This window comes from Capricornis sumatraensis, chromosome 16 (genome assembly GCF_032405125.1).
Source record: "Capricornis sumatraensis isolate serow.1 chromosome 16, serow.2, whole genome shotgun sequence".
Lineage (NCBI taxonomy): Eukaryota > Metazoa > Chordata > Mammalia > Artiodactyla > Bovidae > Capricornis > Capricornis sumatraensis.
The window spans coordinates 4,041,791-4,068,668 of NC_091084.1; the positions used below are offsets into that span (position 1 = coordinate 4,041,791).

Here is a 26,878-nt window from a genome sequence, read left to right on the forward strand (position 1 = left end):
TTAAGATCGACTGTATGGAGCCATAAAACCCTTTGGAAAAAATACTCTGGTACTTTTCTTATATGGTTCCTAGAAGCCTTACCAGTTAAGTAAGGAAGGTTATTTCCTGGAAGGCACAAGAAATTCAGGATATTTTGGAGACCTTGTGGCTTAACTGGTAAAGAATTTGCTTACAATGTGGGAGACCTGGGTTCGATCACTGGATTGGGAAGATCCCCTGGAGAAGGGAAAGGCTACCCACTCCAGCATTCTGGCCTGGAGAATTCCATGGACTGTGTAGTCCGTGGGGTCTCAAAGAGTTGGACACAACTGAGCGACTTTCACTTTCTCTTTCAAGATGAGATGAATTCACCCAAATTTATATATATTACAGGTAAATCTGGTAGCAAGTCATTGGCATGGTTTCATGGTATGAGAGGCATTTAAAAATTTAATCTGGAGATTCTTTTGAAAAATTCCAGCAAAGTAGATCAATTATCATTTTTGCTGGACTTAAGTAAATAACCAGGGCAAATTTAATGACACTAAATTAATTTTGAAAACAAATTAGTCTTTTTTTTTTTAACTTTACAATATTGTATTGGTTTTGCCATACATCAACATGTATCCAGCACACATATATACATATTCCCCATCCTGAACCCCCTTCCCTCCTCCCCGTACCATCCCTCTGGGTCGTCCCAGTGCACCAGCCCTAAGCATCCAGTATCATGCATTGAACCTGGGCTGGTGACTCGTTTAATATATGATATTATACATGTTTCAATGCCAAATTGGTCTTAATTTTATTTTCTTTGATAGAAGTAAGGGTACTTTTTAGAGAAAAAAAAAAAAAACAGTGTTTTCAGTTTTTCTTCTGCTTCTTTTAACTTGGAATCATTGAGAATAAACGCTGCCCTTTTCCTGATGCCCTGCAAACTGAAGCTGAACAACTTGATATAAACTTGAGCAATCACAATAATTGCCTATATTTAGACAAAATTCTTGACTATTGCTGTGTAAGATTCTCAGAAAATTTACCTGAATACCTAATGACATCATTGAAAACATTTCATACTGCAAAACATGCTTTAGTCCTGATATCTAGAAATCTTGACTGGCAGCTCTCAGGATTCAGATACTGGGTTTATAATTTACTCCAATCATTAACCTTTTTTTTTTTTTTTCCTCCACACAAATACCTCCTACCTGATTGTTTGCACCATATAGCCTTAACTTTGAGAGCCCACCTGCATCATGGCCTCCTGAAATAAACTGATTTGTTGTCAGACTATGCAGCTGATTTGATGCACTATAAAGCAACGTATCAAGTCAAATTCTGGACTATGAAACCTCTAGAAGAAACTTCAAAGACAAGACTATAGGTGAACAAAATCTGTTGCCGCCAAATATTTCTGGCATGCAAATAATTTCAAATTGAAAACAATCAAGCCTTGAAAGGCTCAGGAAGAAATTTTGACTTTGCTAACTGCCTTGATAATTTAGGTAGAAGGCCTTTTATAGGACTAGAACTAACACCAGAGAATATGGGCTAGGTGTGTTGGAAAAACTAGAGATCACTATATACTCAGCATCCCACTCTATCCCCATAGCTCAAGCATTTGTTTCCCAAATATTTGCTTTTCCATCTCTATGTGAATTGTATTTCCCCCATTTGAGGTACCAAATCACTACCCTCAACAGTCTCTTTTGTCTTTAGCTGAAGATGGCATTTAAGGCGAGGGTTTGGGCCATTTGGTAAGTTACTCAGTTTTCTTGGGTCTCTCCCTGTATACATGTTATTAAACTTTTGTTTTATTTTCTCCTATAATCTGTCTCATATCAATTTAATTCTTAGCCTGGCTAGGGTAGAGGAAGGGTGTCTAACTCTCTCTGACAATTCTAATAAACCTATTTTAAAATTAATTAATGACTTTTCAAGTATGCTTATTAAAGATAAGTAAAAAATTTCTGTGACCTATATTGGCTCCAGAATTTTAATAGAGAAGAGGTTTTCAGACTATGATTTGGCAGAAGTGAATTTCCAAGATATTAACTCCATTTGTAATCATTCTGAAAACATATCATATATGGGATTTTTTTTAAAGGAATGCATGTTAAATCAATAAAAATTTAAAATAAATGTTGTCAAAACATACTTTTATTTATCCTTACATAATATTTAGAAAATGTAATCATATTAAATAATGTAAATTTTATTTTATTTTTGGTGGCCTTTTGAGTGTGCAGTTTGAGATTATATGAGATAAAGTCCCCACCCTAAGCCACCCCATTGTTATCATTGAAGTGAAGTGAACTCGCTCAGTAGTGTCCAACTCTTTGTGGCCCCGTGGACTGTAGCCTACCAGGCTCCTCCTTCCAAGGGATTTTCCCTCCATAGGATTTTCCAGGCAAGAGTACTGGAGTGGGTTGCCATGTCCTTCTCCAGGGGATCTTCCTGACCCAGGGATTGAACCCGGATCTCCTGCATTCCAGGCAAACGCTTAACCTCTGGGCCACCAGGGAAACCCATTGTTATCACTATCCATGATCAAATTGTACAAAAGAGGATTTCATTTCAAGACGAGATTATAACTATCTAGATTAAGTGCTTCAAGTTACCTCTGGTTATCATTCACTTTTTGAAGTTGTGATTATCATCATTCTAAAGTAAAACTTCAAAAATACTAGGTCTTTCACCAAGATGCTTTGTCTGGACTTTCATTTTCTATGTGGACCCTGTCCCATCCCCAACTTTAAATACTTTCATCTCCTAGACCATTCTCTTTACTCTCTTTGCACATCTTCCAGAATTCTAAACTATTCCATTCCATGTACCCTGACCATGTTTCCTTCTTCCATCCTTTGCCAGTTCTTAAAAGCTTTTATTGATTGTTTAAAGAACTAGAATCCTATAATATTTGAGTCAAAATGTGGTTTAGAGGTGGTCTCCAACTTTCTCATTTTATAGATGTGGTCACTGGGGTCTAATGAAAGTTAGGTGACTTGCTCAACAAAGCCCAGCTGGAACACAGGTCTTCTGCCTTCTAGTCCAGTGCTCTTTCCCACAGTACTATGGTATATTTGCTTCCTGTCATCCTGTGAAGTTAAACTATTTACTCATCCTTCCTATGGCTCTCTAAGGAAACTTTCCTTTTTCCTGAGAAGTTTTTCATGCTTGGTAGGGGTTACCTTTTGGTTAAGCTTTGACTCATATGCCTTGCCCTATTAAGCTGGCAACATCTGTTCTCTCTAAACACTCCTTGAGCTGAGATTAATCTTAAAAGGCAAATAATCTTGTCAACTGACCTGATCCTTCCTAGAAGAAAGTACAGTAGAAGACTTTCTTTAAAAAACAATACTAACAACCTAAATGATGATTTGATTTCATTTGATGGTAACATTTATTTTCTCCTAGATTAAAATTGGATATGTTTATTTTGATACAATGTTCTTAATGATTTAAGTTGCTGATCTTTTATAATATGTAATCTTGAGTTTCATAATGAAACAGCATCGTAATGAAGCATCGGTATAATGAATTAGATGGTCACAAAAACTCAGTCTCATCTTTGAATTCTGGTTTCCTCTCCTTTCCCATAGTCAATCATCCATTAAGAACTGTTTTTCTGAAAATGTCTCCTATTTTCATTTCTGTTACATTTATACCACCTTATGAAAACCATTATCACCTGAGACAAGATCCACTGATTCAGTCCCTTCTCAGATGCTCACAGTCAAAAGAACTTTGCTTCTCTGCTCATATGTAGTGCTTTGTCAAAAACCTTCAATGATTCCTGATTGTCTCTAAAATACTATTCTAATTTTTCTGGTATTAATGGCTTTCTAACAATTCAATTTACATATACCTTTACAATATAATTTTATTAAGCCAGACTCTGTGTTAAGTTATGTGTATTCTATCTGAATCCTCATTGAATCCACATAGCTAGTAAATGGCAAATGAAAATGGGACCCTGGGTATCTCTAACACAGAAGCCCAGCCTCTTAAGCACTAGTTCACCAAACAGAACTTCTCTTCCTCTAGCCAGTCTTATTTTCTTATAGTCTCAAATATATTTTATTCAGAATCAATTCCAGTCTCATGATAGAAAGTTCACCAGAAATTCCTCTTTTTCTCTCTTAGCTTTTCTAAATTTCTTATAATTTTCCAATAATCACTCATTGACTTATTCAGTTAGCTGGTACATCTGAACCTATTTTATCAGGTCTTTCCCAGATATTCTAATTACCTTCTGCTTCTTTAAATTATCTATATATTATGTAGAATCAAATTTTCTCTGAGTTTAACTTTTCATTACAATGTTAGCTGTATATATTTTTTCTCCTTGGAAAGCAGCAGCTGTGTCTTGTAATACTTTATAACATTTTCAGTCCCAGTGCAGGGCAAGAAATATAGTAGGCATGCAATAATTAAATGTGGGATGATATCTCAATGAATTGACTTAAGGTGCTAGTTTTCAAGCAACCATTCAAATGAAAGCATAGTGTGTTATACAATGAAAGAGAATCTTTCAACTATGGAACCTGATAAATTTTGAGAACACTTGATATGAATGTTTTAAAACAAAATAAAATAAAGCAAAAGTCTTTAAAACTGTCTGTTAAATATTGGCAAGAGGAACATATGAAATTACTGACTCTAGAACTTTTGTCCACTGTATAAACAAAATAATCTAAAAAGGTATTCCATATTATAGATACTTAAAATAAAGGGATCACCAGTTCAGTTTGTGTTGCCAAAAAAAAAAAAATACTAAAAGATAAAATCAAATATAAGTTTGTTTGTGAATATCAAGGGAAATCTGATACTTTCAATGAAACTCAAAGATAAAAATCACAAATACTAGTATTTCTATAGTACAGTTCTAATCTATTTTAGTGTAGCAAATAAAACATACTACCTTTAAAAATATTTTTTCTACTTAGAACAATATAATTCAGCATATTTCAGAAATTAAAAATTTCATTTATCATAAACAGATTTTAAATGTCAACTGTATTTGGTTTAGCTTGATTAAGATTTATTTTGTTGTACATATAAATATGTATTTAATTCACTAAATACATCTACTTAATCTTTATATACAAATGCTTTAAATTTCCTATCAAGTTCTTGAAAGAAAATATTAAAGTTTTAATTTTTCTCTTTCATTTAAGGTTTCTGTTTTTTAGTAATAGACTAGCTTCCTAGGTGATTCTAGTGGTAAAGAATGGCCAGCCAATACAGGAGACATGAATTGTTGGTTTGATTCCTGGGTCAGAAAGATCCCCTGGAGGAAGGCATGACAACCTGCTCCAGTATTCTTGTCTGGAGAATCCCATGTACAGAGGAGCCAGGCAACTGACAGTCCATAGGGTCGCAGAGTTTGACATGACTGAAGTGACAGAGCATGCATGCACAGCCTTTAAATATAACTTAAAATATATAGCTTAAAGTGTCTTTTAAGTGATCTTGTTTCATCTATCTTTAAGTTTTGACTCAGATTTTGGTTAGGTGGGAGAATAGCACAAACAGAAAAAGGAAATTGTTTGGTAAAAATAGGGTCTTGAAAAGAAGCTATCTGAACTTGCCATTCAAGGAGGGCTCATAACTAGAAGAAAGTGTGGCTTTTCCATTATTCTCTGAAAAGAACTGAAGACTTGGATTTCTAAATACATTTGCCTGTGAATATTATAAGCTTATGCCATCCTAAGTGAAATATAAAGCTCTTATTTTTGAGACCGACAGGGCATACAATCATATTTCAAAACAGAAACATATTTTTTAAAAATATTTATTTTTATTAAAATTTAAATAGGAAGAAAGTTAAAATTATTAATCTCACCTACCATTGCTCCTATTGATGTTAATACTAGAACAATATCACACAGTCTTTTAGCTATTAGCTTCTCATCAGGGGTCGGATATTTTTTAAATTACCAGTTTGGGCACTTTCACCATCTAGTCTTAATATATTTAATAAATTGAATGCAGGTAACATGAGATTAATACTTTCACTTTACTGAGAAACTAAAAAAAGAAAAAAAATGATGTTTTATCTCAATTTCAGGTTATCCAAAAGAACTAGAAATCACTGCAGAACCACCAATTCTTTCTTAGAATGAGATTATCATGATATATTTTATAAGAATTCAAAGTATATAACAGATCTGCCTGACATAACTAATGTCTGTATGGTGTCAAATTCTAACACATCAATACTTCACTAAAAATATTGTGACTTTTTTTTTTTTTTTTTTTGCTTAAGCAATCCATGTATCTGGCATGATAAAATTCAGGAATAAATACATTAGAAATAAATAATGTACCTTAAATATATCCTATACTTTTCACTAAGAGTCAGTGAGTGAGAAAGCCAAAGTTAAGTTCTATCTGACGAAATGCTTTATCTGGTAAAAGTTCAGTAATTAGGTTTCTGGATTTGGTGACCATTGCAGTATCATTGGGCTTCCCCATTGGCTCAGTGGTAAAGAATCTGCCTATAATGTGTGTGCCACAGGAGACTTGGGTTCGATCACCTGGGTCAGGAAGGCTCCCTGGAGGAGGGCGTCACAACCCACTCCAGTACTCTTGCCTGGATTATTCCATGGACAGAGGAGGCTGGTGGGCTACAGTCCATAGTATTGAGAGTCATACATGACTGAAGCGACTTAGCACGACAAGGCAATATCATTAATCTACATAAATGTTGGTATAAAATCAAATTTACACGACTAGTATGGTTCCTGTTCAGAAGGCAACAAACTCTAACAATAATATATCCTTCTGAAATGACTTTGTTTCACTAAAACCTCCAAAATCCAGTTTTAAGCTGATGTCAAACATATCTGTAACAAAGAAAAAACTGCTTCTGAAAGATGATTATTTACTAGCAACTCACTGCTTGAATTCTCATTCTTTCTGCATATTTCTTTTCTTTTCTTTTTTTCTAAAATTTCCTTCTTGATCCACAAGTGTCTTAGTTATATGATCCTAGAGCTTTCTTAAAATCTGTTTGAGTCACAGAAAAATATTACTGGATGGAATCTGGGAGCTGATCCCTCCATAATCCATAAGACTTCTTCAAATAGCTCAAATTATGGGTATTTTATAAATTCTCACTTTGAATTTCACTTGTTTCTCACTTTGCATTTCTCCCCTATGGAGAGACCAATTTGAAATACGATATTAAATTCAGAAAATACTGATGTCATGTTTATGGATAATAACATAAAACATGAGAAGTAACACTGGAAATCATTAATAGTAATGCAAGAGGCCTGGTAAGTGCTTCTATAAGCATGGAGAAATACTGGTTGAAGCAATATTGCCTCCCTTTCCTCTTAGATTTTTCTAACCACAGCTTTCAAAAGGTACCTTAAAATTTCACTAATATATATTACTTCACACCAAGTCTAACCTGACCATACTTATAATTATGTATCATTTAAATTACATCAGCTGCTTATTTAAAGTAAAAAATTTCTTAATAATATATTTTCTATAGAAACACTTTGGATTTTACCAAAATTTTTGCAACCTTATTATCCATTTTGGTTTGATTGCCAGTTACCATTCATATTTTACATGTAATAAAATTCCAAGCTGATGACAATTTCCTAAGACCTATATAAGAATCTAATCCTTAATAGAAGACTGGCACTGATGTTTAATGATGATAAAAAACCTTAGCATATAACTGATAAGACGTGTGAAGGTTTTTCTATTCTGCTATTACATTTGTATGTGGGTATTCAAATAACTATTATGCACAGGTGGCAAGCTGGTTTCTTAATCCTGCTAAGTTAAAAAATATAAATGTATAAAGAAAAGAGGATTAAAAATAGGTGGGGGAGGGGTTTCCTTCAAATAAATGGAACCCATTCTTTTGAAAGAAATCTCCCCTCTTACCTTGGTCCTGGAGCTGGTTAGTTCTCCTCTGTCCTCCTCCTAGGGGAGAAATACCCAAAGTTAAACAATAATAGAACATGGTCTTGTATTAAAGTCAAGTTCAGTTCTGGCTGATCCTTTTCTCATGTCTCACAAGACATTACCAACTGTCTGATATACTGGAGCATTCACTGAATTCAATTTAAGATCCATTTAAGGATTAAGCCAACATTAGCTGTGTAAGGGGGACAAAATTGTGTGCTCTTTAGTCAGCCTATTTTATTAGAGCTCCAATAAATTGAATGCTGATTTAGAGCAAACTAATTTACGGAAGAGCATTGACTTGTTAATTTTCATCAGGTGGAGTGAATTATGTAGGGTGTACCATGAGAGGCTTAGAGTTCCTCAGGAAGGGAGAGGCACGCTGTGATGTTTCAACCCATTTCCCTGATGTTCATGTCTTTTGAGAGCAAAATGATAGTGCTAGAGGCAACATCATATTTGGAGCAGTATTAAATCTGATATGAACTAGAATTATTATAAAAGTGAAAAAAAAAACCCTTAATAGGTCATTAGATTGGAAGACTAACAAAAAGTCTGAGAGATGAGTATGATTGCAAATTATGTGATTTAATTTTTCAAAACATGGAATCATAGGTAAGATAAATATAGAATTTTTTTTTTTTTCTTAACGTGTCTATCTAACTAGGACTCTTGGCTTCTTTGGAGAGAAACAAGATAGCATAGTGAAATGAATATGGATTTGGTAAATATACAATAATGGGCTTCTATTCCAGTTCTGTCATTTCTCAGTTATTTGACTTGAATTTCAACAACATCGTCTGTGCAGATGAAGATACCAACATCAAAGGGCTGTGGGGGAAAATATGTTCATATATGTATGCTTGATATGTAGTAGATATTAATTTTTTTCTTTTCATTTATATGGTCTCTGATATGTTCTTTTTTAAAATTGGAGTTTCTGCTGTACAAAAAAGTAAGTCAGTTATACATGATATATTTTTTTCTTACTTGAATGACTTCAAATCTTCAGAGACCGCTGTCTAATTAATTGACTTTCGAGCCAATTCCTGGATACCCCTTGACATAATTTCAGAGATAGTGACTGGCTCCCATAAAAAATCAAATACCAGACAGTTAATTAAATTCTGTGAGACATGGAGGAAAGTGGAGACCAAGAATGAGCCTGAACCCATACAAGATCATGTGCTATTGTTATTTAACTTTGGGTAACTTATTAAAATTCTTTATCAAGTAAAATGACATCAAGTGAGAAAAAATGGATGTACTTTTGGAAGCTCAGGTTGTCACAATATATTCCAGAAATATAAAAATGAAGGATGTTTTAGCTGTCACTCAAATGGCTATTATGAATATATGCAGGGAAATAACACTGTATGGAAGATTCTGTATTATACATCTATTACTATTACCACTTATTTAGCATTAGATTCACCCTATGATCTTTAATCACTTTAAAGTTCCATAATATTTCTATGGCACCATAAAACTCCTCCAACTATAAATATGCACATTTTTCACATCCTTAGAAACTTTAACATCATCTCTTTAATGAATATTCTAAGAATGGCTCTTTTGACAAACCTGTCTTTATCCGTTATGTTCTATAAATTCTAAAGAAAATATACAGAAATACTTTTTTTTGAAAAAGATACATTCAGAAATCATAAATCTATGCTATAAATATAAAAAAGAGCATATTTTATGAAACACCTACTTCATCCATGGAGCCCACTTATATGACAGAGTTTTGACAGAAATACCTTTATATTCCAAATAATCTGAGAATCTATGAAAAAGAAAAACTGTAGGTACACTGCCAGGCTTGGTTACAATCACAATGGCTGTGCAGTCTTCCTGCTTCAGGGCATTAACTGATTGCTATTTATGATGAAGGAAAAAAATGGAAAAGAAATTAAATAATAATAAACCTGTTGGTGATATTATGGTGCCCTTAAAAATTGACACTCTCAAGTATTACATACTGAAACAATACAGGATACAATATTATATAGATCAATTTTAAAAATCATATCTAGATATGGAAAAATGTTTCATTCTTAAAAAACAAAGAAAGTCCTTCTACATCCATGTGCTTCACTTTAGCTGTTTTACTACCACTCATATAATTCAAAGGGTTTTGTCAGATTTGCATATTGCCCCAAATTTGATGTCATTATCTAATTTTAAAACTCTATATAATTATACAAGAACTGTGTCTCTCTGGTTCTCTCAGAGAAGTGTTTTCCTTAAATACTTTCCCATTTCACATTGTAGACAGACTATGATATAAGCAGCTATTTACTTAATTAGTGAATTACTTAATCCCAAAGCCTAATGAGCTTCTATTGAAATTCTGGGAATGAAATTCCCCCTAGTGTTATTAAGTGTCCACAGCTTCAAAGAGGTATAACAGAATTCTTTGGTTGTTTTACTAAAGACAGTTCAGGACATGACCCAGAATTTCAGACTCTCGAAATGAGATGGAAATTTAGATGTCACTGTGTGTACTCTCTGAGATGTGAGAATCTCTTCTATTTGAACAATTTGGGAAACATAGCCAATTTTCCCCCCATTATTTGAACCTATTTTAATTGTTGTAAAATCTTTCTTTGTATTGACCTGAAACCTACCTCTGTCTAATTTAGTTAATTTAGCAGAGTTTCTTTAGTTTATAATATGAATTAAACATAATTTCTTGAGCTCTTATATGGGTATTTTCAATATACCTTGAAATTATCAATATTGATGAAACTACAACATAGAATAATCATAGAATCTATTCAAGAACCTTTCAAAGTAAACTATAGTTACAGTAAAGAAGTTTTCTTGTTGTTGTTGTTGCTGTTCTTTTCCCATAAGAGCACTGGAGAGAGTCAGAAGATCTCATTTCCAATCTCAGCTGTGTGGGACTGTGGGCAAGTCACTTAACATCTCTAATTTATGTCTTCCTTTATAATAAAATGACATCATAAGAAGGTTAAAAGGAGCAGGTGAATATATATATATATATATATATATATATATATATATATATATATATAATGAGAAAGTGATTTGAAAGCCATAATGCTGTATTTTTACTAATATTATTTCATTTTTGAAATAGCCTGCCCAGCAATTTTTAGAGTTATACATTAAGCTAAATGCAAACATTATGTCTTACAAGTGAACAAATTAAAAATATTAATAAAATGATAGACTAACTGATTCTTTGCCTTATATTATCATTACTTTATCATTTCATGGAAAGTAATTTTTTTTTTTAGTCTATGCCCTTCATATTTACTCTGAAAGACAATCAGGTCCATTTTTTTTTTTGGATCCTGTTTACTTCTGGCTAGCCTAGCCTCAAACATAAGCCAAAGGTTAGGGTATTGATTTAGGGTTCTGGATATTGGTTTAATTTTAAGTTTTCTATTTCTCATGCTTTTAAAAAAGCATTTGCTTTTCATGCTAAAGTCAGTAGCAATGACTTGTTGATAATACTTTTTCTGTGGTCTTAGTTACAAGCACCTAAAAAGAGAGGAGACTTAGGGACTGGGGATCTGGTGATATCTTCTCTTATTTACTAATAGTATTCTGGCCTGTTACTCTATCAAAAAGGATGTTTAGAAGTTGCATATCTCTCAGCTCCAAATATGAAATGACTAGGCTTCTCTAATAGCAGAGGCCTTGCAGATAGTTCTTGACAGCTTTTATATAAACTTGCATAGTAAAGCAACAATGGAGAGGAGTCCATATACTCATATTGCCTTTGAAAGTGAGTTGCTTGTGTTATACTTGTTTGATTGACTCCTGTTTGATTTTTATTTTGGCAAACTCCCAAAGAATTAACACTTAGAGAAAACAGATTGAATTTTTAACATTTCTGTAAAAAAATACTTATGCATTTTCTTCATTGAGAATCTTAGAGAAAAAGCAATATAAATAAAACCGTGGTTATTTCAATATGATGTCATGATTTTGGTTAGTAGAGTTTAAACAATAGATTTCTTGCAAATTTTGGCATAGTATACTTTGAAAGGCACAATTTAATGCTAAGAATATTTTTATGCCTTTAACGTTTTTTCATTGTTGAGTTGTATGACGGTAGAGAAACATGTTGAAATGGCTTTACAGTGTTTTTGAAAGTGTATTTCATTCTTTCAATGAGTCCTAACAATGTTTTAGGTTTTTAGAAAGTATGGTACCTATTCATTAAAAATAAACTACTTTTAATCATGAAAGGGGAAGGCAATGGCAACCCACTCCAGTACTCTTGCCTGGAAAATCCCATGGACGGAGGAGGAGCCTGGTAGGCTGCAGTCCATGGGGTTGTGAAGAGTCGGACAGGACTGAGTGACTTCACTTTCACTTCTCACTTTCATGCATTGGAGAAGGAAATGGCAACCCACTCCAGTGTTCTTGCCTGGAGAATCCCAGGGACAGGGGAGCCTGGTGGGCTGCTGTCTATGGGGTCGCACAGAGTCGGACATGACTGAAGCGACTTAGCAGCAGCAGCAGCAGCAATCATGAAAAACCCATAGGTGGTATTAATGGAGGATAGACAATGTATTCATAGTATTTCTAAGTTCTGTTTGTATAATTATTACTTATAAAATGTTCTTAGAGTCAATATAATGCCATTTATAAGAAGGTTTGAGGCCAGGTGAGGTATTTTGGAGAGTTGAATGGTGACTTTCTATTCAGGTGTTGCCAGGTGCATATGATATTATGGTTGTAGCAAAGCTATCTCAAATGTATGTTGTCTCATTTTGAAAACAAAAGTTATAGGACTGATTTTTGGGGAGAAATAAACATTTATAAAATAAACGAGTTACAGTTTCTTATTTCTACTTAGAATGTAATTATAAATCATAGTCTTTACTATTTTCCAGTTCATTTCAAATGACTGTCAAAATATTTTATCTTCTTTCTCTTAAATATGAATAACAAACCAGTCCACACAAACTTGGCTGATATTTTCTTAGCTGAACAGACCCATTGTTCACTTGCTTTCTTGTTTCTCTGTGTCCCCTTTATAACCTGAACACTAATACTGCAATTCTAGAAACCAATTCTTATAGTGAGATGATCTGTAAAGATGAGTGACATAATATGGAACTTGTCCAGCTATTAGACATATACCAAGATGAAACACATCTACAGCATATTTATACATATCAGATTATGAACTTTGGTCTTAGAGACAACTTTATGTTTTCTAAATATATGTGGCAGGTGTGACTCAAGGTTATAGATTCTGCACTCACATTAGTTGTGAATTAACCTGAATTTATAAGATATAGATATTTGGGGGAATTCTTTATACTTAAGAGTATTTGTTTACAAGATAATAGTGTGGGATGAAAGAACAGCAGTGTGGAATTCTAGCTTTTCACTGCACTGTCAAAATGGAGATCTAGTCTTAGATTTCTTGTTAAATCAGTTTGTGAAAGTTTACCTGTTGAACTTCTTTTTTAGCAATTTTATCTTGTTAAATTTAATCCTCTTTGAAGTAGTATAAACTACAACAGCCACATATTATTCACTTTTTCAGGCAAGTTACTAAAATATTGCTTCTAAATGTAATAGAGAGCTGAATATTTGATTTAGAAACACAGCTGAATATTGAATTTAGAAACAGTCAAATGGTGTTACCTAGCTAGCCACAAAACATCCCTAGAGAGAACAACTTGAAATCTATTTGGTAAATTCTCAGTTGAAACTCAACAACCATTTGTTGAATAAACTGGCAAATGAGTAAAGGCAAATCATATTAGCATGTTTTTTAATGAGCGGGAAGAATGGAAAATGTTAATGCTTCATGAATCTTAAAGAAGTGTAGAAAAATGCAAGATTTTTTTCCTTTGCATGGGAAGTTGTAATTTTAGTCATCTTTTAATTGTAGGAAAAAAGTTAAATGAAACACCTAAAATTTTAAATGGCAGTGGAAAGTTTTATGTTTCCTACTGTACTCAATATCAAGCAAGAGGAGGATGGAATGTATGAATGCTAAAGAGGAATATATCCCCCTGGGACACATTTAACACTGATACCTTTACCATGTGAATGTGAAATACTTGGTATTTTCACATCTCTAACAGCAAACAGGGTAAGTGCTTAAGCATATCACAGCCAGGGGGAATTGCTTGTGTTTGTATGCTGAGAGGTGCTATTGATGTCTATATGAGTGCATTTTTCTAATCCCTAGGCTAGGCTATCAGACTAAGTTCCAAAACATAAAGAGATCACAAGAACTAAGTTTTTGTGTAGCATTTTTAAATATATCAGTTATCTGTAGCATTTTTTAATATGTAAGTTATCTGTAGCATTTTTTAATATGACACGAAATAAAATGAAGGATATTTATAAATGAGAATTTCTCTCTTTTCCCATAATAGCTAAAAAAAAAAAAAATTGTATACTAATCTTCTGTAATTCATTTCCAGAAAACAAATTAAAAGTACTTGAGGCTGAGTACTAATAAGTACACAGCTTTAAATTTCTGCACTTTTAAGTTTTACTAGTGTCTATATTAAGTGTTAACAATTGACTTGTTACTAACACCAAAAATAGACTACAACTTTATTCTCACAAACAATATCAAGAAACTCCTCCTTTCTAAACTTTCTAAGAACTCCTGAACTGATGACTAAATATGTCCCACAAATTTTACATAGGAAAGTGGTTGTTTACAGATAATATATTTTTCACACATGAATTTAAATGTTAAATTGAATACATCTGCTCTAAAGAATACTCCGAAGTGGAAGAAACATAATTTGGCATACAGAGAATTCTACCTACCCTGATACAGATTTAGAATTGAGCCAAGTGTCTGATGAGGACAATAATTGTGTTAAACACTCAAATTAGAGGTCCAGTGAAGATGTGCCCTGCTATTCCCATTTTTAGTACTTTGTCCCCTCCTGACACGCTATTGCTGTGGGGGTTCTAATTGGCTTCTTTCAAACTAAGCATGATGTGCTTGGTTTCAAAGGATCAGCTCGCAAGTCCAACTGGACCTCTTTTCCCTCCAGATTTCAAACACTGATGAAGTTCTTTTGGGGCTGTTTTCTCTTGGAAGACACTTTTTTTTTTTTTGACAGATCATTAGTTTATACTAGCAACAGTTCCACAAATACTTCATATCTTTAGAGAAGGCAACATGTGAATGGGGATTATAACTATTGAAAAATAAAAGTAGAGGAAATTAGTTTTTTTCCTTTTTAAATTTTATTTTTAGTTGCACTGTGTGGCTTATAGGATCTTAGTTCCCTGGCCAAGGTCTGAACACGGGTCCAGGGCAGTGAAACCAAGTCCTAACCACGAGACTTCCAGGGAATTCCCAGAAGGCTAGTTCTTTAACTTGATTTCAAACGTTAAGGTCAAGTATACACATTCTTACAAATGCCAGGAAAACTCTGAAGGTATGATCTACTTCTAGGTTCCCTAGAGGTACTTGAAGATTCTAGATACCATGAATATCTTTAAAAAGGGTATTTCTCATTTAGAAACCATGTAATAGCCAATAAATCTGTATTAAGTAAATTATGATTCACTCTAAGGAATCTTTAGCAGTTTACTTATTGCATGGCAAAGTTAAAAGTATAGAAACTAGTGTAATATAGATAATATATAAAAGAAAGTACTATTTTGATAGTAAACTGTACAACTTTACTATGTATACCTATATAGGAGGAAGATTTTTTTCCTTTTCTTAAAATCTCATGTTGCCCTTGAATCAAAACAGCAGCATTTGAAAGAAAGCCATAATTAATGACAACAAAATAGACCAGTCTCATTATATCCAGAACTATTAACCCAAAAATCTGGTTAAAAAAGATCTTACAGGAAAATGGACTTAGTCTCAGCTGAACAAATAAGGAAGAAAGCTTTCGAAGATACTCTGATGCAGTTATACCCTCTGGATTTTGCTCTAAGGACTGCAATTCTTTTGCATTTTATCTTTTATACAGAAGCTGCCTATTAGTCAATCTCTACATTCTTCTCTACGTTAGTTTCCCTGTTTTGAAGCAGAGGGTTACTGGTTGAATAAGAACAAGAATTTAAGCTTAATGAGCCTGCTACTCAGTAGGGCTAAGTGTGAAGGAGTGAAGAGGTGTGGATAAGGTGAATGCTGGCTAGCCCTCAGTGCCCTTCCAGCATTCTCAAAGGCAGGACAAAATGACTGTTTTTGTCATGAAGGGGCCAGCTTGCTCAGGAAATTGTGGCATGTATAAAGCAAAGCACATAATCAAACTCTTCACCCAGGAAGCTGAGTTTAACAACTGCCTCATTAACAAGATCCAGGGAAAGACAGGAAAAGCAGGGGGAGGCCAGAGCTGATTATTATACAGTTCTAGACAGATGAAGTCCTTCAGCTTCCCCCCAAACAATCCCTGTAGTGTGGATTTGACAAAGTGGCACATTTAAGACAGGAACACTGTTGCTATCAATGGGAGTCAGGCGCACCAGTATCTGCAGGCCAAATTCAGTCCCTGGAACTTGCCTTTATCAGTAGACACAAGACAGAGGACAAGGCAGCCACATCCAGACAGAATTAACTAAGAGCAAATGCTACATCCAATGAATGTAATCAATAGTCTAAAGAGTGATCTACATATCAACCATCATAGCTGTCTCTCTTTGGGTTTTTTAAAAATAATTTATACTTTGTACTCTTGTAGTTACTATTTTGATGGAGATGTATTTGCCACATGGCCTCATTGAGATTACATCTTTCTCATATTTCATCAAACAAAATAAACCCTTTCAAGACCAAATATCCTGATGCCTGATTCTGAATGGCTAACATATTTTAGGGTAGAATTTTATCATGGATAATTGATTTATTTATTTTGATATTTCACAATTATTTGATCTATAAATATTGATCTATACTTTGCCCAACATTATTTAAGAACTACAGATTCCTCTGTTATAGTTAAAGGATTCCCATGGATAATTTATGTTGGACATTCCCCTTGCACAATTCTCCAGTTTCACATGAGAAGTATGTTCACATAAACCTGACTTCAGAATTGCCAAACTTTACACTCAAATTTGTCTTTACTGGCTAACTTTTTTCTATCTCTTTAAAAATCATCCCTTTTGAACATAACATGAAACCACTCTCTAATTGTTACAGTGTTGTTTACAAGCACAAAATATTGGTTTTAAACAACTTTTCAGCACTAGTATTTGTTTCTTATATTTGTCTCAACTCCTCCACCACCCAATACAGATCCAAAGCCCTTTGCAGTTCCCCCTTTGAAACCAATCATATATTATTATATTGTTTTCACTCTTAACTAGGCAATAGTACAGGTCTTATTACCTTAATTTTCCAAGGCTTACCAGCAACATCATTTCTCAAGATCAGGTTCTTGATTAATTCCTTTAGCAAAGATTCTGATTTCCTCTTGAATCTGTGTTTTGTATGAATCTCTCCTAAACAGCACTGAGACCAGAGTAATTTGTCAGTTGTCACTTTTGACCCTGGCTTTATTCTAGTCCCAGCAACTCAAAAGCAGCCTTTATTACTTAAGGAAAATAGGAAACACTGCCTCCTGGACATAAACATGTGGATTTTCTATGTCCAGGACCAAAAGGGTAAAAAGGGCAGGTTTTACCAACATTTCCTTAAGAATTAAAGTGCCACTTTTAACACTTGTGGGCTATTAACCACATGTGTGATGCTTTAGTCATAAGTCATATTATAGGGGTCTATGTGTTAACAATTTTGCATTGTTATTGGGTCTAATTTTACAGATCTTACTTATGCCATACTCCCTTTGCAACAGATGAGAGTGTGACTTGAGTAAGAACCATAAAATCAGAGCCCAGTTTTCCCTCCTGCATTTTTAAATAAATGTGATTTGCAAAGTTAGCATCAGTACAACATGAGGATTTTCTAAAAATATAATGATGTCATAATAAATGAAACATTGAAATGGAAAAATAAGTGTTTTTCTAGAAGATGTTGATTTCTTCATAGAAACTAGTGGGCAGGCATAATTTTAAAAAATAATGAAAAATGTAGAATTATTACTGACATAATGAGAATGTAGATTTCAGTGACCAAAAAAAGTTGATGAGATATAGAAGCATATGCTACCCATGTTTTAGGCCCACTGGAAGCAGCAGGTGTTCAACCAGTTTGGTTTTTATATGGCCTTAAAAGATATATGTCAATTATGATTAATTATTCTAAAATTAAAAAAAAAATTACCTGATTGTTGACCAAAAAATATGAAATGGAGAGAAAGAAAAACAAACAAACATACCATGTTCACACACAAAACAAAATAATTCTCTCAGGGACATCAGGGAAGGTGGAATACTATAACAACACATGTTACATTGTTATACTATTCCACCCACCTTAATGAAGAGCCCTTGGGCGTTGCTACTCCATAGCCTTTTGAATCCAGATTTCCTCCAACTTTCATTGTGTCACATGGCTTTCGCTGCTCAATGTATTCATTCATAGTGGACTCCAGGAGAAAGGCAAATTTGCCCTTGGATTTTCGGACACGAGCTACTCCCTCAGCTGTAGTCCTAGTGAACACTGATGGCTCTGCTGATCGCATGTAGGTCCACATCTTTTCATACACTGCTATTTTTGATCTCTGGAGGAAATTAAAATAAAATTAAATACAGGAAAGAAGGGAACAAGATGTTAATATTGACTGAACTGGAATCAGGATAAAGCCTTTTACATTACACCCTAATTCCAATTTGTCATAATTACACTATTTTTTCAATTAGAAAACTGCCTTTTAACAATGTTTAAGAAAATCAATGAAATGAAAGATATTTAAAAGTGATATTTGATGAAAAAGTTACCTCATGTCATAATTACCCTAGTTAACTGCTTAAAAAACAACTTTTTTATGAAATATATACATCCATAGAGAGAGTTGTACTGAATTATAGCAAACAACAAGAATTGTTATATTGTTTTATTTTTATATTTTTCCATGTCTCCAAGTTTTAATGAGAACCATTCTAAAAAGATACATACAAAATATGCAGTCCTTATCAAGTCAGTAGTTGAGCACCAAAGGAAGAGGAGAAATCTGCCCTAGTTTGTAAACCAAATATCTATAAAACAGGAATAAATTTTAGGTCCACCAAAGCATTTTTAGACCTTTTCTAACAAAACCTCCAAATAGAAGATACATTAAACTTAAAGAGAAGTGATTCCTGTTTTTCCACTCTCTATTTTGGAAAGTTAGTTTTTCTAATCCTTTGACTTCAGTAAAGAAATTTTATTTTTTCATTTATTGGCTTGATCTACACTGTTTTTTGTACTTAATTTATTCAATTCCTTTTGTGGGTATCTGCATTCATATTAGATTTTTTTATCCATACATTCTTTTTTTTTTTATGTGAAAATACATCCAAGTGAATGCAAATGTCCCTAAGGATGTGTTTAATAAAATAGAAAAGTCTGAATCCTGTTTGGTGTTAATAGCATGATACACACAGACTTTTATCTGGTGCAGTTATTTTTGTTCAATAGCAAAGTGGGGAAATTTTGCACCTGGATCAAAACTAAAAGTAATGGAGATTTCCACCAAACTTGACTCTATGCATGAGGCCAAATTCTGAGTATCATGTATACTTATGTAAGCCAACTTTGATTACCAGAAGATAGAATCCAACAAGAAGCAGATATTCAATAATTTGACAAGGAACCTGAATAGCAAACTTAACAATATATGTTCTAGGCAAAAGCAAATTACTCAGATGATTGATTAAAAGTGGTATTCAAACTTTTGGCTTCATAAGATGGGAATTTAGCAATCAATAAACCTATACAATAAGCCACACAAGATATTTGCATACCTAAAAAATCAAACCCCAGATATTTTATGTTAATATACGTTCAGATAGTGATAAATATCAGATGGGAAACAGATATCCTGAAAATTTTCAGGAAATGGAAATTATTTATTTCAGGAAATAGGTATCTGAAATGTTTTTACATTATTAACACTTAAAAATATCTCATGATACAGAGATCTTGATGTATTTATGTATGTGTGTTCAGGTAATGACAGGTTTCTTTTCGCTATAGAAAACTTCATATTAGGAATATTCTATGTCAACTATATTTCCATTGCAAAGATTGTGTGTGGTTCCAGGGCAGAAGATTATCTGAATTAATAAGATCCACTAGGGAGGCCATATTGCCTGGCCTCATTCATTTCATCTCTAATAATGAAGTTCTCTTCCAAAGAATGAACTATTCCATTTTACAGTGAGTTCCAATCTCTGAAAATCATAAATTTTCTGGATCACTTAATCTTGTCTTTAAACATCTATTCTGGTTATTTCAATTTAGAGACTTGATGGTAAACATCTATTAGCCATATAGTAATACATATGTATATATTTGCTTCACTGTGTATACTAAATTGAAACTAGAAGAAATAAAATGTGAGTATTAGTTTGATTAAAATTTCTTTAAAAAAATTTAGGAATACAAGAATCATGCTTGTTACTTGCCAACTTTCTTATTATTCAGTATTTCATTACAGTAACAAGAAACAAGTAAAGAATACTAACACAGCAAAATGGAAAAAAGAAAGATTTTAGGGCTTGGTAATTATACAAGTAATTTTACAATATAAATGCAACAGAAAATTAAAGCAAGTTATTTTTGTAAAGGAGTAAAATACCTTTGTTATTGATATTTTATTGTAGTCCATTCCCATAATGTTAATGTGAGGAAAATTACTGCTGAATTTGTTTGTCATATTGATTACATATACCGTAAATGCAAAAGAAACTAACTCCTTTAAAATCCTGAAGAAAGAAGAATCTTTAGTGTAATTATGCTTAACAGTTCTTATGTATTAGTATAATATAAATTAGGAATGATGAAAGAAACCATAAAAAAATTTACATGGTGTGTCACTATGTTAGTGTTTAAAAATTCTGATTCTGATTTAAAAGGGCCATGGTTTGGAAAACATCAAATCCCCGTGGTGAAGAACGTGAGGTGGGAGAATTCAAGAAGTAAAGCACTGGAAATAATACTGCTGTGCCTTACCTGTCACTGTAAGAGGGTGCTGTTAAGGAAAGAGGGCAAGGTAATCATTATAAATTTGATAAGACAGGCTAAACTGAGGAAATTTCTGCAGACTCAGCAAGTTCATAAATGTAATGATAATAGCACTTTTAATATCTTCATCTTCAACTGTAAAGATCAGATTTGGGGAGTGAATATGCTCAAGGTAGTAAGCAAATTTAATATATCACTACTGTTTAAAATCATGAAATTAATGTCAGTTTCATCTTTATTATGAAACGGAATATATGGGAAGCTATTTAATTTAGAACACTATTTTGTAATTTAAAATAATTCTTGGAGATTTAAAAATGTGCTTTCTTTTTAATTTCTCAAAATTAAGTACTTTGTCATTTCTGCTTTTAATATAAATATAAAAATGTCATACACTGTAGTTGATATTTACATTGTTATCATGTGAATTATTTCCTGCTTTTAGTAGCTTATGCAGCAAGACTGAAGTTCCAGTAAGAGCTCATCAACGCACTATGATCATATTATAACAACTGAGATACTAATCCGCCTCATTTATGCATTCATAATTTCACTGATGATAAACAGGCACAGGATAAAATTGCACTGAAATGAAAATCAGAGTGCTCAAATCAGGTATAATGTAAAAGTGTCTTTACAGAAGCCAGTCATTAAGTGACAAACACAAAATTTCTTTAAATGCCTCTGCTGCTGCTGTTGCTAAGTCGCTTCAGTCGTGTCCGACTCTGTGCGACCCCATAGACGGCAGCCCACCAGGCTCCGCCCTGGGATTCTCCAGGCAAGAACACTGGAGTGGGTTGCCATTTCCTTCTCTAATGCATGAAAGTGAAATGAGAAAGTGAAGTCTCTCATCGTGTCCGACTCTTCGCAACCCCATGGACTGCAGCCTACCAGGCTCCTCCGTCCATGGGATTTTCCAGGCAAGAGTACTGGATTGGGTTGCCATTGCCTTCTCCTTAAATGCCTCCATGTGTATGCTTAACAAGCTGCACAGAACAAGAGAGTTATCAAGTTTGTTAACGGGGCAAAAACCAAGGCAATAGTTGAATTCGGATATTATTTTCCCCATGGCTTAAATCTTTTTCCAGAACAAAGGCAACATTTTTTAAAAGTCCTGAGTATAGATAACTGCCTGAGGAAATTTAGTGAAGCTGATAGATGTACCATTACTGTGTTCCTGTAAGAAAACATTTTGTTAGGGACAAAAATGCCTTTCACAGTCTGTTTCGTCAGTCTATCAGACAAATAGTTTATTTAAACCAGGTCATCATGTATGAGAGAGGAGGAAGAATACAGGGTAGGAAATGAATGAGGTTTTTATCAGAGAACTGAAATTTATGCATTCCTGGAAGTGTGCTTCCAGGGAAAATTATTTTCTTGTCCCATTTGGGATCAACTTTTCTGCAGCATAAATACCTATACTTATGAAACTCTTTCAATTTTAAAATTGGAATTGGGTAGGACAGAAAGGAGATAGGGCATGGTGACTGAACAACTTATATGAAAGACTGTGTCTAGGAAGCAGCTTTTTTAATTCTTATATATTTTAATCAATATATTCCCTTATCTACCTCATTAGTTTATTAAATTTGAGTTTTTAAAATTCTATAAAGATTAGAAATAATATTTTCAATGTACTTGATGACAAAGAGATTTACAGAGAGTCAGCTTTGAAATATTTTCAGGAAATCACTATGATGTTTCTTTTCTCCTTTTTCACTCAAAGCAGAATGATGAACCTATAAATATTTGCTTCATTTACATGAAAACCAGCCATCATTTTTTCAGTAAAATGCGATGAATAGCACAAATTTGTATACTATTTATACTGATTTTTAGGCAAATCACTACATTTTACCTACTTTCTTTTGGGTGAAACTTTAATGACAACCCACTCCAGGATTCTTGCCTGGGAAATCCCATGGACAGAGGAGCCTGGAAGGCTATAGTCCTTGGGCTTGTAGAGTTGGACACAGCTGAGTGACTAACACTTTCACCTTTTAGATTTCTCGCAAGGTTTTGAAGTTATGCTCAAATATATTAGAGCAGTATGCTATTATATTAAGCTTCAGAGACTGGGATGCACTTAGTAAGTTAAAAAAGTTTGGCTAATTAAGTTAATAAAATATATTGTCATGACTATTATTTATAATTTTAGAAAAATCTACAAATACTTTATAATTAACTTAAAATTTTATATCTATTTGTAATGTTCCAAATTGTTGATAAATATGTTCACTGTCTGTTTTTTTTTATTTTTTAAAAACACAATGTGCAATGATGGGTTTGATAGTTTTAGAATGATTTGCTGTGTTACATCAGTGATTTAGTGTTACATCAGTGATTTAGTGTTACATCAGCATTTATAGTGTATAAGATACTATAATTGAATTTTTTTAAAAAAGAGAAATATCTTATTGAAATTCAAGTGCATGAAAATTAAGCCTGGCTTAAGGAGTAACTTGAAACCTGAATGAGAAAACAATAAATGTATACATTTTAAAAGAAAGTATAATTTCCCAAGTACTATATATGAGTGAATTTGCTTTAAAGGGCTATCATTAATTTTATGTAATAGTTTAGGAAATAGTGAAATATATCTTGTCCTCTAAATTGTTAAATATCTAGTCTTTAAGCAATTGATGTTTAATACTAATATAAGATGCAATTATTACCTAGCTAAATATTTGTGAAAATGTTACCCTTACTACTTTTTAGTTTTTTGATTCTGAAGTCACAAAATGAAACTTTATCTTTGATCAGATATTATGAAATTTATATTTCTGGATTTAAGTAAAACCAGGGTAAAAGAGATTCTCTGATCAAAAAATTCATCCTTAGAGTGGCACTAGGAGCTGAAAACCAAAAACCTCCAAAATACTTGCCATCCTGATGGCAAGCCAAAGGAATCATACCCATATGTGAAATGCAATTATATCAGTTTGAGCAATTTTATCTGCAAAAACAGAGAAGTCAGCTCATATGAAATACCACACAATGTTTTACAAGGGTGCTAGAACTTAGTAGTTATTATTCTTTTTATCTAGTGAGAAAGCAAATATATTGCTTTGAAATCCATTGTTACAGAATACATTATGGAACAATAAACCTCATATAAGTACTATAACATGCTATTAAGGCTTTGATACTCAAATGCAGTAAGGTAATTGTATTTTTTTTTTATGCTCTGTTTTCATTTTTTTGCTCTAAGTCCCAAAGTTTAGATAAATCCAAATCTTACCAGATAAAGTATCATGGCATTATCTGGAATCTTTGTGATGAATTATTAAATAAAGTTGCTTTATTTACCTTTTTTGCTGTTACTTTTCCTTAGTGAGGGTCCCTCTTGCAATGTGAGTAAATCAATAGGCTTTTGCAACTTAAAATCACTAAAATACAAGTAGAAATATACAGCATAGCTATGTTTAAATATAGCAGTTACCATTGTGTTTGCAAAGCCTCTGATAGCTAGAGCCCATAGTATAATTGTTTGCAAAACTGCTTAAATTTCAAAGTTATGAACATTTCCTTTTTAGTTTTCCCCTCAACTTACTCTGAAGAATTCTTTTGTTGACCCTGAGTCCAGTGTTCCATAGGCAATTTCTGTTTGTTTGGCCAAATCTTCTGCACTTTCTATAGGGGAGACCATTCTCTCAACCGTCAGGAAAGCAGCGAGGTTAGCAGTATAAGATGATATAATGATGAGTGTAAAGAACCACCAAACACCTCCAACAATTCGTCCTGAGAGCGATCTAAACATGGATAAGATAATGTACATTTTCCTTTCTATAATCAACATAAAGAAAAGAAATAACATTGTGTATGTTTAAAAATAATTGCAAGGGTCATTTTATGTTCTGAATAGTCTACTCAAGAATGATTCTAGTATTTTTGTATCGTTTGATATCTTTCATGCTATATTGAATGTATAAATGCCATTTTAAAAATACTTTTCCTTTTAATTGTTTACTTGGCAGAAATGTGGAACCAAATCCCTTTCCTTCAGATCCAAAGGAGGAACACTTGCTTAAATTCATTGACTCTCCTCTTACACTTCAGTGTCTCTGAAATTAGGATGCAGCCTATGTTTGACAAGATAAAACACAGTATCACAGTTTGATTGGCAGCACTATTATAAAATAGCAATACATCTTAACAATGGGTAAGCTCTTAGATTTTGATACAAGGTGGTAGATGCTTTTGTGAGAGAACTTGTTTTTACCTTCAGTCAGAGGTATGCAAGGATAGACGGGACATATGCCAAGGTGGGGCTTGACCGGAAAAATACCTAGGATTGGTCTCCAAGGAACCATAGTTGAGAACACTTTGTTTGTTTGTTGGATAAGTATATTATATTTCTTTTCTGAGTGGAGGATGAGCTATGTCTTAAAGTGCTTTCCACACTGGTATAAAAATGTTCTCTTTGCCACTGCCCACATGAGGCCAAAGCATGTGGCTTGTCAGTGTGCAGTATAACAGCACTGAAAACTGATGCTAGAGCTCAAAAAATGTTTTCTCTCACCCTTTCTCTGGCTATCAAAGATGTGTGAGTGAGTAGAGAAAAAGTGACAATGAAATGAATAAAAAATTCAGAGCATAGTCATAATTGATTTCACCCAATAGGACCATCAGACTACCTAAAATTCCTGTGAGAATTATTTTAAAATATTTTCTTAATATTTTCCATGGCATTTCTAGCTCAAAATGCTCCCTTCTTAATGTTACTATATAAGTGGCACCTATTGGTTTTAACTTAGCATTTACTTAATCCTAATTTTTAAAGCCATAAAATTATTACTTGATTCATTTTGATGTCTTTTCATTAATTGAAGATTATTTATTCAAATACCTATGCTGGAATTTATGCACATTTATAGTGTTCCAGTAGTCATGTATGGATGTGAGAGTTGGACTGTGAAGAAAGCTGAGTGCCGAAGAATTGATGCTTTTGAACTGTGCTGTTGGAGAAGACTCTTGAGTATCCCTTGGACTGCAAAGAGATCCAACCAGTCCATTCTAAAGGAGATCAGTCCTGGGTGTTCTTTGGAAGGACTGATGCTAAACCTGAAACTGCAGTACTTTGGCCACCTCATGCGAAGAGCTGACTCATTGGAAAAGACTCTGATGTTGGGAAGGATTGGGGACAGGAGGAGAAAGGGACAACAGAGGATGAGATGGCTAGATGGCATCGCCGACTTGATGGACGTGAGTTTGAGTGAACGCGGGAGTTGGTGATGGACAGGGAGGCCTGGTGTGCTGCAATTCATGAGGTCACAAAGAGTTGGACACGACTGAGTGACTGAACTGAACTGAACTGGGTCATAAGGAATACAAAGTGAATTGTTGCTAGAATGTCTCTTTTTAAGAAAGATTTCTTAAAATGATACACATATATGTGATGCTAATATGTCACTGTTTAAGTTTAATTCTTAGCTTCTCTTGCCTTCACCTACTTTTCTCAGAGAAATTTGATATTTTTCTTGTAGCAGTAGGTTGGCTGTATTTTTGGCAAACTTAACTAAACTATGTCTTAACTGACAAGAGCTATGACTCCACAGATAAAATATATATAGTATTTACATTTCTGACTCTGTATACTGCTTAGCTTACGATTGTTCAGAAAAAAGTATATCTGGAACCTACTATATTGACTTAGGTTTTAGGTAATTTCATGGCAGAAATTTCCATTAAGCTACACAGGACTTAAGTTGAATTCAAAATTAATTCTGAAATATGAACAACAATGACAAAAACATTTGATTTTGTAAAGGAAATAACATGAAAATAAATTTATTTTCTTAAGAATTTAGGTTTGGTTTCCACCTGTCAAGTCACCATAGGAAATATTAATACTAAATGATTTTTGAGAATTCGGATGGGTTCCATATGTTCCTTTTCCA

At 33.4% G+C, this 26,878-nt stretch overlaps 1 protein-coding gene across 2 annotated transcripts in view; it reads right to left on the minus strand.

Annotated features, from left to right (window-relative positions):
- GRIA4 (glutamate ionotropic receptor AMPA type subunit 4) overlaps positions 1–26,878 on the minus strand; it is a 630,202-nt gene that overhangs the window by 30,165 nt on the left and 573,159 nt on the right. For both annotated transcript variants that reach the window (XM_068988895.1, XM_068988896.1), the window contains exons 12-13: positions 24,532–24,730; positions 18,287–18,534 (exon numbers count right to left, since the gene is read on the minus strand). In XM_068988895.1, coding sequence (XP_068844996.1) covers positions 18,287–18,534; positions 24,532–24,730 — 447 coding nt within the window. The remainder of the gene's footprint in view (positions 1–18,286; positions 18,535–24,531; positions 24,731–26,878) is intronic.